Genomic DNA, 17,787 nt, shown 5'->3' with positions numbered 1-17,787 from the left:
TTGCTGTAGCCATCTCTGTCCCTGGTAAAGATGCCCCCAAATGTTGGTGCTTCAGGATCAGGAATCGCCTCATAGCGTGGTTTGGGTTGGAAGAAGTGACTGTTGTATATACACAACTAGGAAAAAACTCATATTTTTGTTAAATGACTGTGTGTTGGTCCAGTTAGAGGTGTCAGAGGTGCAGGATGGGCTTCTTTGGGACAGCAGCAGAGAGAAAATGGTGCTGGTGTTGCCAGGTGATGATGTCCAGTGGTGGGGGACAGGCAGGGTCTGTGTCTCAGCTGGTTGTGGCCACGACTGTGGGGAAAAACAAATTACTGTGTTGTAGTAAAGCTTTGGGAATGGTGAGCTGGGAACACCCCAGGCAAGGGAGTCACTGTGATTTTCCTGCAGCTGGATGACAGCATCCTGGCTGTGGGGGGAAAAAACAAACCTGGGTGAGCCTGCCCCTTGTACTTAGGAAGGTAATGCTAAGGAAGTTCTTCTGGCTTGAGAGATAAGGCAAAACATGACATAACTCTTGGTGGATAAGGATCAGTGAGTACTGGAATTGTGCAAAGGAGGAGTGGCTTTGTGCCTGGCTCAGCAGAGCACTTAAAGTGAAGTGCCTGCCAGCACAGCCAGAGCTTAAAATGCCTCACCGGCCGTCCCTGGGGGCTGAACGTTCCAGGGGCAGTTCTGGGGACATCTGGACGAGCACTTGGCTTGTCCCCTCAGCTGCAGGGCTGAGGCACAGTGGGCTCTCTGCACAGAGTCTTGAGGGGGGTGAGATGGAGCTAAAACCCAGCCAGCTGGGAACAGTTCTGTGGAAAACCACATGCACTGTTTGTCCAGCTCAGGAAAGAATTTCACCCCCAAGAATGAAGTTTTTAGTGGCATCCACAGTGTTTATCAGGAGCTGTGGTAATTCCAGGTATTGTTAATTTGTTTGTAGAAGGGTGATGGAGAAAATTCAAAATGAAACACCGATTCCTTATTTATTTTTGAAAGTGGGAGTCGATGATTTGGCAGTTTCAAGCCTGATGATCTGACTGACTTAACTGAGAAGGGGAGCAATTCCTCCTCAAACCCAGCAGCTTTTGGGTTATTCAGCACAGCCCTGGAAAAAATGAGGGATGTGATTGGAGACAAACGTTGATAATGTTTGCAGAGGGAAGGCACATCCATGGAGATGTTTCTGCAGCTGCTGTTGCAGAGCTCAGATGTGCAGCTGGAGATCATCGTGCTGTGTCTCCTTTGCTCCTTCGTGTCTCTGGGAGGGACACTCAGCAGGATTTTAGAGGGAGGTTCTGCCTAACTGTGTTTGGATGAGGCTGTTCCTGTTTGTTGGTGTACCTGCTGTCTCTGGCAGGGCACCAGCATCGTTGGTGACACAGAAATGTGTTCTGGGAGCACTGGTGGCCTGTTGAAAGGCCTTTGGTCCTGCAGATCCTGTGAAGTCCAGCCTAGTTTTCTCTGTGTGCACAGAGCAGAGTCCAGCCCTGCTCCTGGACTATGATTAACTCAGGTGGGGTGCTGTGCTGAGCTGGGGCTTCAAACACTGCCTGGCTCCAGCTGAACTGGCTTCATTTTGGCCCAGCACGGACAAAACATGGTGGGATTCTTGTGCTACCCTGGGCAGGGCTGGGAGTTGGACTTGGGTCCTTGTGGGTCCCTTCCAAGGCAGGATATTCTGTGGTTCTCTGGAAACAGGGCCTGCTGAAAGGCAGCTCTAGAGGAGCTCGTCACAGCAGGGTGATGGAAGAAGCACCAACCCATTTCTCTGTGCTCCTGCTCCCCATAATGTCACTTAGTGCAAATCCTGTGGAACAGCAGTCCTGTGGTTGGTTGAGGGTCAGCATTGTTGGTTGCAGGTGAGCATTGTTGATTGCAGGTGAGCATTGCTGGTTGCAGGTGAGCATTGCTGGCTCCAGGTCAGCATTGTTGATTGCAGGTCAGCACTGCTGGTTGCAGGTGAGCATTGCTGGCTCCAGGTGAGCACTGCAGGTTGCAGGTGAGCACTGCTGGTTTCAGGATTCCAGGCGTGCAGTCCCGTGAATGCCGAGAGCTCAGCGCGGTGCTCTCTCCTTACCTTGGAGCGGCTCAGGGGGATCACGTGCAGCCCTGGGCAGCTGCTCTTACCTAGTTCAGCAGTGCTTGCCTGGCTGGGAACAGCTCAGCATCCTGCTGAAATTACAGAAGGGCTGAAAACATAACCACCAGTGCTGGCACCGGGCCAGCACCCTGACACAAACCTGCATGGAAAATTGCTTTGGCATCTGTATTGACTGGAGATAATTGGAACTTCCCAGTATTTTTTCAGCTTATCCTAAAACCTTTTAGCAAGAACAGCAGCCAGGCCAGCAGTGTGTAGCACGATAACCATGTTTCCCTGCTGTTGACACAGGACTAAAGTGCCAAAGAGGCACAAAAAACGTTTCCCCAGAGACCTGTGGCTGGTGCTGGCTCTGAGCTGATGGTGATCCCGACACTGGACCGTGTGCTGCCTGCTCAACAGTGTAAATGTGTCTTAAGAATGAGCATATAAATAACTCTTTATGTCTTAGAATGAGAATGGCATTAAAAATACATCTTCTGTATACCATGCTGGCTGGTACAGGAAAGGAGTTGAATTTCCCTCAGAACTTTGAACTCACAGGCACTTGTTCAGGGGAGAACTGTCCTCTGAGCTGGCACTCAGGCTTAGCTCTTGCTTTTGTGAAGCTGTAATTTTTTGCCCAGATTTAGCAAAGTTGGGGGCTGGACTGGAGTAAGGAGGGAGCAATTGGTTGTGGTCTGAGGCTCTGGCAGCTGAAAGGCCTTGAGGCTGAGGAGGTGGTGGTTTGTAGACCTGGAGTGGGCAAGGAGGAAAGGTGGATCAGCTGTTGGGAAGGTAAGAGCCAAGGTAGGGGTATTCATTTCAGCCCGATGCTGTGAGAGACACTCAGAGTTCAGGGGGTGCTGGGTGGTGGGTCCTGCTGCCCCTCTCCTGTCACACCTCACTGGGGAACTGAGCTGTGTTTGATGCCAGCTGTGTTTGATGCCAGCTGTTTGACCACAGCAATGCTGCTCCTGAGGTCCCTGCATCAGCACAGCTCCCTCTGAGCTGTTCTTTGGGCCTGAATCTGAAATATGGGCTGCACTCTGCAATAAAAAAGGTTTCAGGTGCTTCCAGTGCTTCCAATAACCTGAGTGGGCACCTTCACCCCCACCTTAATGTGGTAAAACTTTTATCTGCAGTGCAGCAGTTTGGGGCCAGTGCCGTTGTCTTTGCACAGCCAGTAATCAACATTTGGGGGATTTGGGAGGTGAAGGATAGACCAAAGCTCCCAAATCATCTCCCGTGCACAGAAAACTTGACAGGAAATCTCTGCAGGTGTGGAGTGCCAAGGACATCCCTGCCATTTCAGACACTCAGGTTCACAGGGGTTGTGGCACGAGAGGCCCGTGAGCAGATGCACCTTCAGCTCTGACCCAGCACTCCTGGAAGGAGCAGGACTCCCCATTCTCTGCATGTCAGACTGGCAGTGCTGAAGCCAACAAGCAGTGGAAGGTGTAATAAATGTAGAGAAATTCAAATTAGGGTGGTATTTTTCACACCTTCTGGTTTAAATGTGGAGTGGCCACCTGAGTGGCACCATTCTTGATTCTGTTGTGCCTTTCTGGACTAAATCCTGGGTACCATCAGAACCTGGGAAGGAATGTTTCCCTGGAGGGAGCTGGGCTGCTTTTCCCAGTGGCAGAATTGTCCTGTTTTCATGTGCAGCCAGTGGCAGTTTAATAATAAAGTAACCACGCAGGTTCAGTGGGTTGTGCACAGTTCATGTGAGGTGTCCTCAGCTGACCTGCAGGAGTCAAAGGTGAGGGGGAGAAGGACAACAGGGTGTAATTTTCCTGTGACTTGTAGAGGTACAGATGTTTCAGGATCCTCTTGAATGTGGCTTCACCTGATGTATTTGTGTCACTGCTGCATTTGGAAGGTGCTTCCAGGCCATGTGTCCGTGTTGGTGTTCCACTCCTGTATCAGAAAGCTTTAGTTTAATTTTTATTACTTTATTTATTTATTATGTTCTGAATGTCTCTCTGCTCTGAGCTCTCGGGGTGCTTTAGCTGGGCTCTCCCTTGCACAGAATGTAGTTTTCTGTGCCAGTGGGCTTGTAAGCCAATACCACGATGTGCACATTCTAACGAGGGTAAGCTCTGGAGGTGACTTTGTTAATTAGCCAGGATCCAGGGAAAGGCCCTGTGCTAACGAGGCATTAGCAGTTGGTCTGAAGAGTCCCACCCAGCTGTAGTAAAGATTTAGGAGGAGGTTCTTGAGGTTAGGGGAGCTGGGTTTTTTTTTTTTCCTAAAGTTTGATTGTTCTCTTTTTGCTGCTCAGCTTCAGTGTTTCCTTCTGCTGAGCAGGGCACTGTGAACAGAGGTCCCCGATCCTGCTGGATCTCCCAGGAGCTGGGAGGAGGGAACTGAACCCCTGGAGAGGAGGGGGTGCTTCTCACACCTCACTGCTGATTTCTCATTTTGGGGGAAAAAAACCTCCCGAAAAAAGTCTTGTGATTACCAGAAAGTTTTGATGATGGCTGAGCTGTAAGGAATTGGGAAAAACCCAACAATTTTTAAAATTTTTTAGTGTTTTCTCTAGATTTGATCTGAGGTTGATGGAAGTATTGTACAGAAAGCTAAAGAAAGAATCCGAACCTGATCTCTCCAGGGATTTTGGAAAATGTGAAATGTTAAGAAAGTAGGGATTGGGGAAGCTGTGTTGGTTATGGGTCCCTTATCTCTTCCTGGCTCCACTGTGGGCTATAAGAGGGGGAATTAAAATAATTTGCTTTTTTCAGCAGCCACCCTTTGGGCTGAAGATCCCCAGCGGGATTTGTTCTCCAAAAACGAGACAAATGTGGCTGGGGAGAACAATAAAGCTACTGCTGCGGGTTCAGGAGCTCTTAGAAACGACTTGTAATTTGAGATCCTCGACTTGCAGCAGCTTCAGGGAGAGAGTGGGGGTTATTTTGGGGTCTGAATGTGAGCAGTGTGGAGGGAGGCCCTGCAGGGCTGGAAGCAGCTGTGTGACGTGCTGTATCCCAGGGCCATGTCCCAGTTTCCTCCATTGGAATGTCCATTTTGCAGCCCTGGTGTAGTTTTTAAGACTTTTAGATGAAGTCTGCATGCTTTATACTTTTTTTCCTTCCTCCTTTTTTTTTTTCCCTTTCCTCTTTCTGTCCATATTTTTTCAATGTCTCTGGGTCTGCTCCTAAAAGTCAGTGGGGCTTCCTGGGAAGTGCTGCTCCAGTCCCTGTGGCAGACTGTGGTGTGTAGAACTGAGGGCTTTGCATGCTGAGAGGGGTTTCTGTTCAGCAGCCCTGGAGCTGACAGGTGTGTTATTTGCATGTGTAACCCCTGAGTTGTGTTGGCAGGTGGGCTGTAACGTCAGAGGAGCCATTTGATAGCAGAGAGGGTTGTGCATTGATCACAGCAGTGTGATCTGGCCATTTGCTCTTCTTCAGCTCTTTTCTCAGTGCAAATAAAGCCCAGTTTCAGTGAAAGCTTCAGAGGGCCTTTTGGCTGTGGTGGCTGACAGGTTAACAGCTTGTGGGCACTGTTTCACTTGTTTCACTTGTTTCAAGAGTGGGGTTGTCACGTGCAGCCTGTTTTAACACTGAATTTTACTCAGATTCAGCTTTCTGTTTGTCACATGTCACATGATGGAGGCAACTCATGTCAGTGCTGAAGAACCATTAGGTACAACCATGTCTAGAGGAGCTGTGTGTGTGGTGTTGATCTGGTGGTTTCTGGCAGCTTGCAAAGAACAAGATTCCCCAAAGGGCTCCAACTTTGGAAAGGGAATTCTTTGGGGTGTGAGTTGCCTTGTGTGGTGTGCATCTGCTGCTCTCCTTGCTGGGGGACTTGTGAAGGCCATGGCAGCCCCAAAACAGAACTGACCGGTGAGCTGATGCTTCAGGAGTCCTTCACTGAAGTGAATGGTGCAGTGTAAGGTGCCAGAGAGCAGATGAGGTGCTGTTGGGTTGTGCCTCCCTTTTTACCATCTTGCAGCCCCTCTGGCTCCTTGGATGCCTGTGACTCTTTGTCCTGATTCATTCTGATTCCAGAGCCACGTGTGAAATTTCGATGCCTTTATTCCCCATCCTCAGTCACCTTCCTCTGTCTGCCAGAACCACCAATACAAACCCGTGTATTTGGATGCAGTGCTGGCAGAGATGAAAGGCTTTCATCCTAAACAAGTCACTTTGGCCTGGGAGTCCTGACTTTACCAATAGCAAGGACCACAGAATGAATCGTGGCTTTTTATCCCTTGTTCTTCTGTCCTGTTTTTAAAGCACAAACATCAAACCACGTGTGGGAGAGGTTTCTTCTGCTTCCTGCACAAATCAGCTTTGTAATGTAACTCAGGTGCTTCAAAGCTGGGGAGCCTTTTCAGTTCAGGGCTGTGGTGGTTCAGTGGGTGATGTGCAGCTCTGGTGTCTGTCCAAGGCAGCGTTGCTGTCCTTCAGCTTTCTTCTCATGATGGAATTAATGTGTGGGACAGGACAAGGAACCGGTGTCACTGTGTGTTTTTATGGAGGTGTTAAATGTTAACTTTGCTGCCATTCATTGAAGATTTACCCCCTCAGGTCCCCTTTAGTTCCCAGAAATAACTGTCTAGGCAGAGCTGGAAGCTCTTGAGCACAGAGCACTCCCACCATGGAGTGGTGGCATCAGTGCCCTCCCCCTTCTGACTGCTCTCCGAAGGCAGGGGTGGGGTTGAAAGCAAAGACCAGGAGGTTTCTTTGTTAATGCCCAGGGTGATTTTGTCTCCCACAGGTGGCTTTGCAATAGTGTTTCTGGTGAGGACGAGCAATGGGGTGAAGTGTGCCCTGAAGAGGATGTACGTCAATAACGAGTACGACCTGCAGGTCTGCAAGAGGGAGATCCAGATCATGGTGAGTCGCTTGGGCTGGGACACCACGCTGGGGTGGAGTGCTGGGACAGCCTGGACACCTTCTGGCTGGGATCTCCCTAGCATTGGGTCACAAACTGCATTTTCTTAGCAAAACTGGCTGTCTTTTGGAAAGACCTGACTCCAGGAGTTATGTGGCTGTGAAAATCTGGTACTGAATTATTTAAAATGTGAGTAGTTCCAGTGGACAAGCAAAACCTGGCAGCTAAAACACCCAGGGAATTTCAGGAAAATGGGGGGAGGAAAAAGAGCTCCTATGTCAGCCCTGGGGGTTACTGGGAAAAGGAAGAGCTGAAGAGGCAAGCCTGGCTGGGGGTGCTGGAATTCAGTCTGACAGTCTTCAGCTGAGAGCTGAAGTTTTCATTCAACCTGTTAGACCTCATCAGAAAAGGCTGATGGTTGTGATGTAACTGTGTCTGAACTGAAATCAGTGCAGGCATGGCAGACCCCCATCCTGAGATAAATCTATATCACAGCAGCTCTAATCCTTTGGGGCAGGAGGAAGGTTGGGCTTGGGAGATTCAAACAGTGTTTGTGGGGTGGTCACTGTCAGGGCTTTTGAAATGGGAAAGTATCTGTAACAAGCTCTGGGATATTTCTCCAGATTATATCTATACAGGATTTATATGATAGGATAGCTGGTTTTAATAGCTGTTTTAAACTTAGCATCTCTGAACAAAGACAAAATGGAGATGATCCAAATAGATTTGCCTAATCTGGTTTGCAGCCTGGTAAACATGGGAAGTGCCACTTCTGAAGTTGTGTCCAAAGATATCGATGAACATTTAGAGCAGCTGCAGGTGGGGAAGGAAATATAAAATACATAAAATCCTCATTCTGTGAATTCACCACATAAGGCACAGGTTTGGGGTAGATGATCCTTTCAGAAACTCTTACCTGTGGCAATTCTGGGTGTGATTTTTGAAGCAGCTTTTAGTGAGGTTGATACCCTGAAGTTGAAGTACTGGTGTTTGTGATAGCACAGTGAAGCTTTGGGCATGGATTGTCCTCCCCATGGCTACGTGGGGAAAGCTGAGATCAGACCTCACATCAAAGGTTTCAGCTGTGCTCACAAAGCTTGTTTCCTTGGGTTTTTCTTGCTGGTGCTTTCCGTTGTCTCCATGTCTTTGGTGCCTTGGGAATGTGTGGCTCTCCTGGAAGGTGAGGGTGAGGAGGACCCTTCTTACCCAGCAGGCCCTCTTGCTCCTGGATGGAATCCTAGGCACTCATCTTTGTCCTGAGGAACCAGGACGTTCCTAAAGGGAAACAATTCCTTCTTCCCCAGCTTTTCTGCACTCAGGAATTATTTACACCTCTGGTTTTTGCAGCCCTGCAGTGTCAGAGCAGATTGTGCCCAGCAGAGCCCTGATCTCCTTTACTGGTGAAGCTGAGCATCACACTGGGCTGGCTGTCAGACCTGGGGGTGTGTGTGAAGCTGGAATCCCAAAGAAGTGACTTTTCCCTGCAGGTTTAGCGTGTTGTCCCCACGGCAGGGGGTGGAACTGGGTGATCTTTAAGGTCCCTTCCAACCTAAACCAGCCTGTGATTCTATGAAAAGTCATTGATAACAGAACTTGTGCTTTAACCCATCGAGTTACTTAAAATAAGGCACTTTGAAAAGCAAGGTTAAGATTTATTTTGTTGGTTTAGTGTTTTGTTGTTCTTTTGGTGAAGATTCAAGATACTTTTTGTCAGCAGAAGAGTGGAAGGAGATGAGACAAGTAAGTACAACATGTACTGCATGACCTGGCAATGTGCCATCATCTGGACCAGTCCTGAACAGGTTAATGCACCAGGCTGGCTGTTTCTCTGCTGTTTGTCTCAAATCCTTCTGGCAGGAGAACAGGTAGAGACAGAGCTCAGGTTTGTTCAGGCTCTGCGTTGTGATTAACCCCAAGTGACAGGAGCTTGTGCGGTGGGGAGGAAGCAGATGAGGAGGTTGCTGGCTCTGCGTGGCTGGTTCATGGCTGCAATTTCTGTGCCTTCCAGCGGGACCTGTCTGGCCACAAGAACATCGTGGGCTACATCGACTCCAGCATAAACTCCGTGAGCAGCGGGGACGTGTGGGAGGTGCTGATCCTCATGGACTTCTGTCGGGGTGAGTGGGGGCTCGGTGTGTTGCTCAGGGGTGGGCTGGTCCTTCAGTGCCTGCAGGGAACTTGCACAGCATCTTCCTTTACCAAACAAAAAGCTGCTCCTAGGCCTGGCCCTTTCTTGGCTGCCAGGAAGCTGTTCTGAACAAAGCAAAGCCAGAACTAGGTGGGGAGAAGTGGGTTGACATGTGAGGCTGTGTGGACTCTGCTAGTGGGATTGGTACCACCTTTGCTCCTGCCCAGGGTGGTCCTGGATCCTTTCCACTGTGAAGGAGAACCCTAAAATACACATTGCTGTTGCCTGTAGGCTGGTCCACACAAGAAGTGGCCCTTCTAAAGCTCCCAGGCTGTGGGATGAAATTTTTCTTCACTTTGTGTTGCATTGAGAGCTCTGTTCCATTCCAGCCTGACTTAGGATTGTTCTGGAAGAAGTGTGACATGGCCAGTGTGAAGCCAAAAAGCATTCCTCTTACCTCTGACCTTTTTGCTTGGCTGTCTGTAGGCAGCCAGGCTCTCCCAGCCATCCCAAAGCTTTGATCTTCGTGCCTGGGATGTGGTGTTTGGAACATGATGCGTGTGCTGGGCTCAGATGCCTCTCCCAGGAAGGGTGTTTAGCAAAAACCATGCTTTGGCCAGGTGACTTCAGAAGTCTGTGGCTGGTTTGGATGGTGGCAGTCAATGCAAATAAGTATCCCCTTCCATCTGAAAGGAGGAGAGCTGCAGGATGGCATTTCTGACGTGGCTTGCTCTTGCCAGATGCTCTGCTGAGCTCGGGCCTGCCTGTCTGCAGTGCTCAGGCTGGAGTGGCTGTTACACATGGATTTTCCCTTGGGTACTTCCCTTTTGTGGCAAACAGTTTCCAAACCAGATCATTGTCTTCATGTGCATTTTGAGTGTAAAATGTTCACAGCTACACCATTTATTAAACAGTTTTTCTTTCCTACCACGGAAGTTTTCCGACACTTGGGATGTGGAGTGATGCAGTTCTGCTTGGCCAGAGCCTCAGAAGGGAGTTTGTCTCTGTATGGGGTGTTTTGAGGGGGAAAGAACCTCTGGATTGTTTTGGAAAGGCCTTGACAGTAACAAAACCTCAAAGTTGAGTCCAATTCAGGACTCGTTCATGAAAACTTGGTTTTGTTTGTCTGGAGTTTCCCTTGTTACATACAGATGGATTTTTAATTTCTTTGCCAGTTGACAACTTCAGCCAAGCCACTGAGTGTGTGGATTTTCTGAGTGTCTCCCTCCCTCCCTCCTCTTGCTTACATGGGGCAAGCTATTCTTTGGACTGTGGGTGCCTCAAATTCAACCTTTTATTCCTCTAGTCGGACAAAATAAGTCTTACTTGGAAGAAAAAAAGAAAATGACGTGGCTTAGGCAGAACAACTTGAGTGCTGACACAGCCAGGGGAGGGTGGGCTGTGGGAGCTGGTGCGCTGCTCTGGAAGCTTTGCTTGGAGCCCAGGTGAGCTGTGACACCTGCCCAGGTTGTGCAAACCCCGGGATTTGGGGGAGGAGACGAGAACAAAACAAGCTGAGTGAGGAGGCTGCAAAAAAGCCTCTGGGCAGGGAGGTTGGTTGTGAGCTCAGTTTGAACGGGTGAGCTCCTCGTGTGCCAACTGCAGAGCCCCAGCCTGGGGAGCAGACCAGGCCTGGGGCTGGGCCAGGCCAGAGCTGACCCCGTGTGCCTGTTTGTCCCCAGGGGGGCAGGTGGTGAACCTGATGAACCAGCGCCTGCAGACGGGCTTCACCGAGAGCGAGGTCCTGCAGATCTTCTGCGACACCTGCGAGGCCGTGGCCAGGCTGCACCAGTGCAAAACACCCATCATCCACAGGGACCTGAAGGTGAGCTCTGCGCTCCAGGGGCACCTGGGAGTGTCTGAAGAACCCGAATGCTGGGGCACTTTGGGGCAGCAAAGTGTAAGGAAGATGTGAAGCCCTTAGGGAGTGTCCAAAGGAGGCAACAGGATGGGGAAGGGCTTTGAGGGGAAACTGTGAGAGGACACTGAGGGCACTTGGTGTGTTCAGCTGGAGAAGAGGAGACTGAGGGGAGACCTCATTGCAGTTCCAACTGCCTGGGCAGGGGCAGAGGAGGGGCAGGACTGAGCTCTGCTCTGGGGGGACCAGGGACAGCCCCCAGGGAATGGCTGGAGCTGTGCCAGGGCAGGCTCAGGGTGGATCTCAGGGAAAGGTTCTTCCCCCAGAGGGTGGTTGGCACTGAACAGGCTCCCCAGGGCAGTGGGCACAACCCCAAGGCTGCCAGAGCTCGAGGAGGGTTTGGATGATCCTCTGGGGCACAGGGGGTGACTCTTGGGGATGGACCTGTGCAGGGCTGAGGGTTGGGTCCCCCTTCCAGCTCAGCACATTCTGTGATTCTGTGATCCTCACTGTCTGCCTGCTGCCTACGCCAGTGCCGATGCTGTGCTTCCCTCGTTAGTGATGAGGAAGAGTGGGCATGAATACACCTCTCTATTGGAAGATAAAAAAAGAAATGAGCCTCTCATTGCTGCTCACCATATGTTTACCATCTATAGATCTCCTTAAACACAAATGTTTGTGAATAATTCTGGTCTGCACATGTGCCAGAGTGTACTGGATGAATTATTCACAGTGCCTTTCTACCCCCCAAAACGCCCTGGATGATTTAAGGTTGCTCACAAAAAGGTGCTGGGAAGTTGTTACCTGGACCCCCATTAAAAGGAGCTGTTGGCCTTGGGGCAGGAGTTGCTGGGAGCTTTTGGAGCTGGCCTCTAGAGCTCTGACCGTGGAAGTGTGTCGTAAAACTGCCTGTGCTTAGCTGGGAACAGGGCTGGGCCTGCAAGGAGAGCTTGGGAGAAATCCCAGGCCTGTAATCAGGCAAACAAAAAGATGTTCCCTTTCCTCTCAACGAGCTCGTAAAATGGCAGAATAAAATATTCAGCCAAGGAGGAAGGAGGCTGCTGAGTAGATTTGAAATTCTGATGTGCTTTGTGGGGCAGATTCTATTTTCAGAGCCCTCACAGATGTTTGTTTGTGGAGCCAAGGAGAGCCAGGTAGGGCAGGAATCCTCAGGCTCTGGGGTGGTTTAGCATCTTGGAAGGGACTGTGGCCCCACTGCTCAGTCGGTTTGGACAGAGAAATTACTCCTGTGGGTGTTTCTCCAGAGGGAAACAGGTGATCTCTTATCAATTTGAGGCCTGGGTAAAGCCTGTGGGCATCCTGCAGAAGTCTGGATAGGCCAGGGAAATTGGGTTGAGAGGATGAGGAACAGGAGCCTCTCCAGCTGATACCAACCCTGCCGTTACCTTTTTGGTGAATCCCTGGGGTTTTTCATAAAGAACAGGCTCATTGTGTGGCCTGGGGATGAATCTGGGACATCTGTGCTGGATCAGGGAGCTGAGTGTTACTGTCTGCCCTGAGCTGCAGTTGAAGGGGGCTTTTGGGGTCTGATTTCCAGCTCCCACTGCCTAAATGGGGGAGGTTTTGCAAGGCCTGGCTCTTGGTAAGCTGTGCCCAGGGTCAGAGCTGGCTCTTCTCTGCTTGGAGTCATTTTCTGGTTGAATAGTGTGTTATTTCTGTCGTGGGGACCTCTGGGGATCCAAGCACGAATACAGAATTAATGATTTCTATGTATTTTGACTTCATTTGAGTTAAAACTTAATACTGCCAAGGGGGAGTTGCAAAGCCAAGAGGGACTAAGGGCCAGAGAAGTTCTGTGCAAGGAGGGTGTCCATCCTTAGGTGTTTTCTTGGGGTGAACATAACCCTGCTGAAGAGGGGCAGATGTTGATTTTGGAGGCAGCTGCCTGGGGGTTGGAGGCCTTTTGTTGCCTTCCAGCTCTTTGATGTGTCTGGTGCTGGAGGTTCCTGCCAGCAGAAGGGATCCTGTGAATGAGCTCTCAGGCCTTTCAGAGGAGTGCAGCTGGAGGAGTCTCTGATTGTGAATTAACCCCACAGGCTTTGCCTGAAGCAGAACCACCTCCTGCTGGCACAGCCCCCACTGGTGGGAAGTGACCAAGGGACAACAGCACCTTTACCCAGAGTTTCTGTGGGCAAAAGGGGACATCTTGCTGTGAGTGAGAGCCACGAGAGGATCCCCTGTCACCCCTGTGTGTGTTAAGGTTTCCCTTTCTGCTCTGGTTAACTCAGGTGCTGTGTCAGCTGCAGGCTGTGCAGTTCAGGCTGTGATGTTTGGTTTCTTCTGCTTTGGTTGCTACAAAACCAGGTGTTTATTGATGCAGCTTTCTCCTTAACATGAGGAAGCCCCTCATGTGCTGCCTGTGTCCCAGTCTGGACCCCTCAGGCAGATTTACTGGCAGTACAATCTTTGCTTGCTCTTGCAGGGACTTCCCTCACCCTTAGGGTTCATGGGCCACTGCTGCTGCAGGGCAGTCCTAAAAAGTTTATTTTTGTTCTCCTTTCTGGAGTAAGAACAATTCCTGTATCTTTAGTTTAGGCCTTTTGATGGTGCAGAACAAATGGCCCAAGCTTATGGCAATCTGTTACATCACCCTGGCTGGGCAGTCTCTGCTGCTGTGCTGGAATCTCTGTAAGAAACTAGATCTGTCAGACCCCAGAGGAGCAGGGTTTAGTGAGGTGGAGGAAGGGCAAAATCTGCCTGGGGCTCATGATACTGATTTACACAAGTACCCTGTACCTGGTGGCAGTTGTTTGCATGGTTTTATATTTAACCTCATCTTCCCAGTCTCACATCTCGTAACTCGTGTTGTTCAGAGCACCAGCTCAGAACCAGCTTTGATTCCTGCAGGGAGGGGTCTCCCATTTCTACCTGTGGTGCTTCTGCTGGTCTGAACCCCCCTGGTTCCAGGAGCAGGTGACTGGATGGCAGATGTGCAGGGGTTTTTATACTTCAGTTCTGTTTTAGCAAAGAAGCATTTTATTTTGGAAAGACTGAAGCTACACTCTGTAACCAGTAAAACTTCAAGCAACTCACTGTTTCCACTAAAGGTGTTTGTTTGGGGTTCTGACTTTGTGTCAGAGGTTGCAGCCAGAGTTGTAAATGCTCAGCAGTGGTGGGAGCTGGAGTGCAGATTTTGGGTGTTTGACCAGAAGAAGACACCTCCATACTCCTTTTGAAGACACTTTTCTCTGGCCTGGCAGGCAGTAGCAGTGATTCAGGAACTTTGTTTTGCTGTATTTATTTTTTCCTTTTCCTAGCAGTTACCAAGCCTGGTTGCTGGACAGTCCAGTGCTGGTGTTTAACAAACCTTGCAGGATGTTTCAGTGAAAAATCACCTCAGACTTCTCGACCAGATAAAGAGGGAGGACTCTTCTGGAAATGCTTGAGGAGTATTTGCAGGGAAGAGGGAATAACAGCGTGGCTGTGCTGGGGAGAACATCTGTGTGCAGTGCTTTATTCAAAGCAGATGGATGGCAGGGGGAAGAGGGGGTGTTTAACCCTTGGTTCCAAGCCAGCCTTCTCCCCCTCAGCTGCTCTAATTTGGCTGCTTTTTCTGATGCTTAAAATGCTGACTCCTCCTTTTTCTTTCCTTCTTGTAAGGCTCATCCTCGATGGGGAGCTCCACTTCCACAGGGTTTTGTTAGCAAACGCTTGTGTGGGGGTTTTTTTTGGAACTCCGTGAGCAGTGTGTCTTATCTCGCTGTTGTATCTGAGCATTTGACACTGATTGAAGATAAAGAGGTGAAAAATTGTGTGTTCCCTCGAGAGAGAACGTGCTGGTAATGCCTCCTTACAGATGAGGAAGGGGAACACAGGGCTGCTCTGCCAAAGCAGAGATCTGAACCCGGGGTTGTACACGTTTTAAGTCTGTGTTGAAACATTCAGGCAGTTTGCTGGGTTTTTGTTAATGCATGATCAAGTGTGAGTACTGAGGGGAAGGCAGTGTTCCTGCTGATTGTATTTGTCTTTTTCAGCTGTCCCAGGTGTTTGTTTCAGTTGCCTGATTCAGGGTACCATTTAATATTTGAAGGGAAAGGGATCATCTCAGCAGCCTGGAGGAACCTTGGCTGCTCCAGCCCCCGTTCAGGGACTGTGGGGCACCCAAAGTGTGAGCACTTGGGAACAAACCCTCAGGGTCAGGGGAAGTGCAGGCAAAGGCCTGGACATGGGGTTTAATTTCAGGAAGTACAGAAATGTGTGTGTGCTGCCATGGGTTTGCCTCCCCTCTGTGCCCTTGGTAAAGCTGGGACAGCTTGGATTTACTGTCCCCTGTTCAGGGGGCACAACAGCTCAGGGACACCGAGCACCCGAGGTGCCAGCACGCTGTTCTTGCCCTGCTAGTCCTGGCAGAGGCAGAGGAGTGTGCTTGCAGGAGGAGAAGGGAGGGTGGCAGGATGGAAGGCAGTGTTACAACTGTGCTTCCATCATTTGGCTGCTATTTTGGGGGATGTGACAGAGGCTCGATGCCTGTTTTCTTTGCTGTCGTGTTACGCCTTTGTGTCAGATGTGTCTGATATGTCTTCAGGCACTGAAAACCTTGGCTTGTGATAAAAACCCCGAATATTTTTTTGTGTCTGAGTGACTCTGTGTCTGTCTGTGATGCCTGTAGGTTGAAAACATCCTGCTGCACGACCGTGGCCACTACGTGCTGTGTGACTTTGGGAGTGCCACCAACAAATTCCAGAACCCCCAGACAGAGGGGGTGAACGCCGTCGAGGAGGAGATCAAAAAGTGAGTGTGCTTTGCCTTTTCAGCTCGGGCCTAGTTTGTGTTTGAAGGGTAATTTTGGCCTGTGCTGGGGTTAATTTTGCTCAGGCCTGTTGCAGCAGATTGGCTGTGCTGCATGGCAGTGTGTGCTGCAGGTAAATGAGTGCCCGGGGGAAGGTGAAACAATAAATTGAGTTTGATGTAATTGCTTTGGAGCTGAAAGACTGAGCGTGTAACGCAGAGGAGCTGCCCCAGCGTGCAGGCAGTGACCTGTTCTGTTCTGTGTGGGGTCACTCTGTCTCTGTCCTTCATCTCCCTTGGTTTCTTGGAGCTGCCAGGCAGGGATGACACAATCCCTGTCCTCCCTGAGCCGCTCCTCACAAACCCAGGCAGTGACCCAGGGCCCCATTTTGGCTCAGCCGAGCCCTGCAGGGTTTAATCCAACTCCTTCTCCTGTCCCATCCACATCCAGCTGTCCTGGCAGCACCTGGTGCTCCTGGGTGCTTCTACAAAGGGAGCTTCACTCGCAGTTCAGCAGGACCTGGATCAGGGATGGAGCACACTCCTGGTCCTTGGGCTTGCTTTAGTTTTAACAACATCACTGCTGCAAACTTGCCCCTCCTGTCAATGCAACATCCTGCCTAGTTAGAGATGTGTGCAGAGCCTCCTTTTGGTTGGGGTGCTGCCTGGATTTCCTAGACCTGTTTGACTGGAGTTGTCAGAGCTCTCCTAATCCAGTGCTGCAGTCCCTGCTGTTTGTACCCTTAAGCCTACAAAACCTTTACTGATGCTTTCCTGTGATCAAGGTAAGCAGCAGGCAAAGTGGCACAGCAGAAGTTACAGACCTGCTGATAGGAAATCTCATCAGAAGAGTCTCTTAAACTCCAGCTGTATTATTTGTGGGGATCTGTTAAAATGAGGCAGATTCCAGCTCTGCTTTGAGGTACACAATGACCCTCCCCTTGCTTTCAGTGGCTCTGAGCAGGAGTCCTGGCGTGGAAATCCAGCTTTTAGGAGCCACATATCCAGTTACAATCTCTGTGGTACAGTTGGCCACAGCCCTGCAGTGAGGACACTGCAGAGGACAGCTGATTACTGACCTTGTTATTACTTTGCATCCTTGAATATTTCTGTTGCAGTTCTTGAAATGACTGTGCATTTTTGTGAGTGAGTTCCTTGTTTTAGAATGGACTGTGGTTACTGTTTTGGCTTCCCAGGGCAGTTGGCAGGGGTGTTTTATTGCTAGAGGTAGAGGCAGTGTTTGAGGTATCTAGCACATGATGCTGCTAAAGGTTTTTTAAATAGATATCTTTAAAATGAATAGGGAAGGAGGGAATTTGGATGTATTTGGAACTGTGACACAGTGAAAATGCCTCTGATAGCCCTTTTGAGCTCCCTGATGGATCTTTCTCTGCAGGTACACCACGTTATCCTACAGAGCACCAGAGATGGTCAACCTGTACAGTGGCAAACTCATCACCACAAAAGCAGACATCTGGGTACGTATGAAAACCACTGGGCACCCTCCAGCCAGGCTGCAGCTGCTCTCATTGCCAGGATGGCAGGGAGACTGGGCTGACCCGCTTTCCTGAAGAGCCTGGGCAGTTCCTGAAGGAAGAATCTCCTCTGCTGACGTGTCTGATGAGTTCCTGCTGAGCAGGGGGGGCTGCTGGGGAGACCTGCGTGCTCCTCACATGTGGTTTGAATTCAGAGATGTGTGAAGCTCCAGGGCTGAACTCTGGAGAGTTAAAGCAGCAAATTCAGACTGTTTTAGTTTCTTGTGCCTGGTTTGGGGTGGAAGCATGTGAACTGGAAGTTACTGGTCAGAACTGAACAGGAACCTGAGAAAATGGACCTGCTCCCCTCGGCAGGGGTGGGTGATCCTGTGTGACATAGGGCTGAGTTGCCAAACTCCTGCCCTGCTGTTTCTGCTCACCAGGGCAATCCTGCCGTGCTCTTCGTGGTGAGAGCAAATTCCAGCTGAGGGGAATCCATTCCTGGCTAACCTGATCCAGGGTGGAAGGCTTAACCTGGTCCAGGGTGGAAGGCTTAACCTGATCCAGGGTGGAAGGCTTAACCTGATCCAGGGTGGAAGGCTTCCCTTTGGTCTGTGCTGTTTGGAGCGGTAGAGGCAGTTCAGCAGAAGTGTTTCAG

General features: G+C 50.1%; 1 protein-coding gene across 4 annotated transcripts in view; it reads left to right on the top strand.

Annotated features, from left to right (window-relative positions):
- Positions 1–17,787, top strand: part of AAK1 (AP2 associated kinase 1) — a 79,058-nt gene that overhangs the window by 15,813 nt on the left and 45,458 nt on the right. For all 4 annotated transcript variants that reach the window (XM_050334442.1, XM_050334445.1, XM_050334444.1 and 1 more), the window contains exons 3-7: positions 6,803–6,921; positions 8,928–9,036; positions 10,730–10,872; positions 15,536–15,657; positions 17,051–17,132. In XM_050334442.1, the coding sequence (XP_050190399.1) occupies positions 6,803–6,921; positions 8,928–9,036; positions 10,730–10,872; positions 15,536–15,657; positions 17,051–17,132 (575 nt within the window). The remainder of the gene's footprint in view (positions 1–6,802; positions 6,922–8,927; positions 9,037–10,729; positions 10,873–15,535; positions 15,658–17,050; positions 17,133–17,787) is intronic.

The sequence above is a fragment of the Myiozetetes cayanensis genome, unplaced genomic scaffold (genome assembly GCF_022539395.1).
Source record: "Myiozetetes cayanensis isolate MyiCay16 unplaced genomic scaffold, myiCay2020 scf53, whole genome shotgun sequence".
Taxonomy (NCBI): Eukaryota; Metazoa; Chordata; class Aves; order Passeriformes; family Tyrannidae; genus Myiozetetes; species Myiozetetes cayanensis.
The sequence above is the reverse complement of the archived record's forward strand: the minus strand, read 5'-3'. Positions and strand labels throughout refer to the sequence as shown.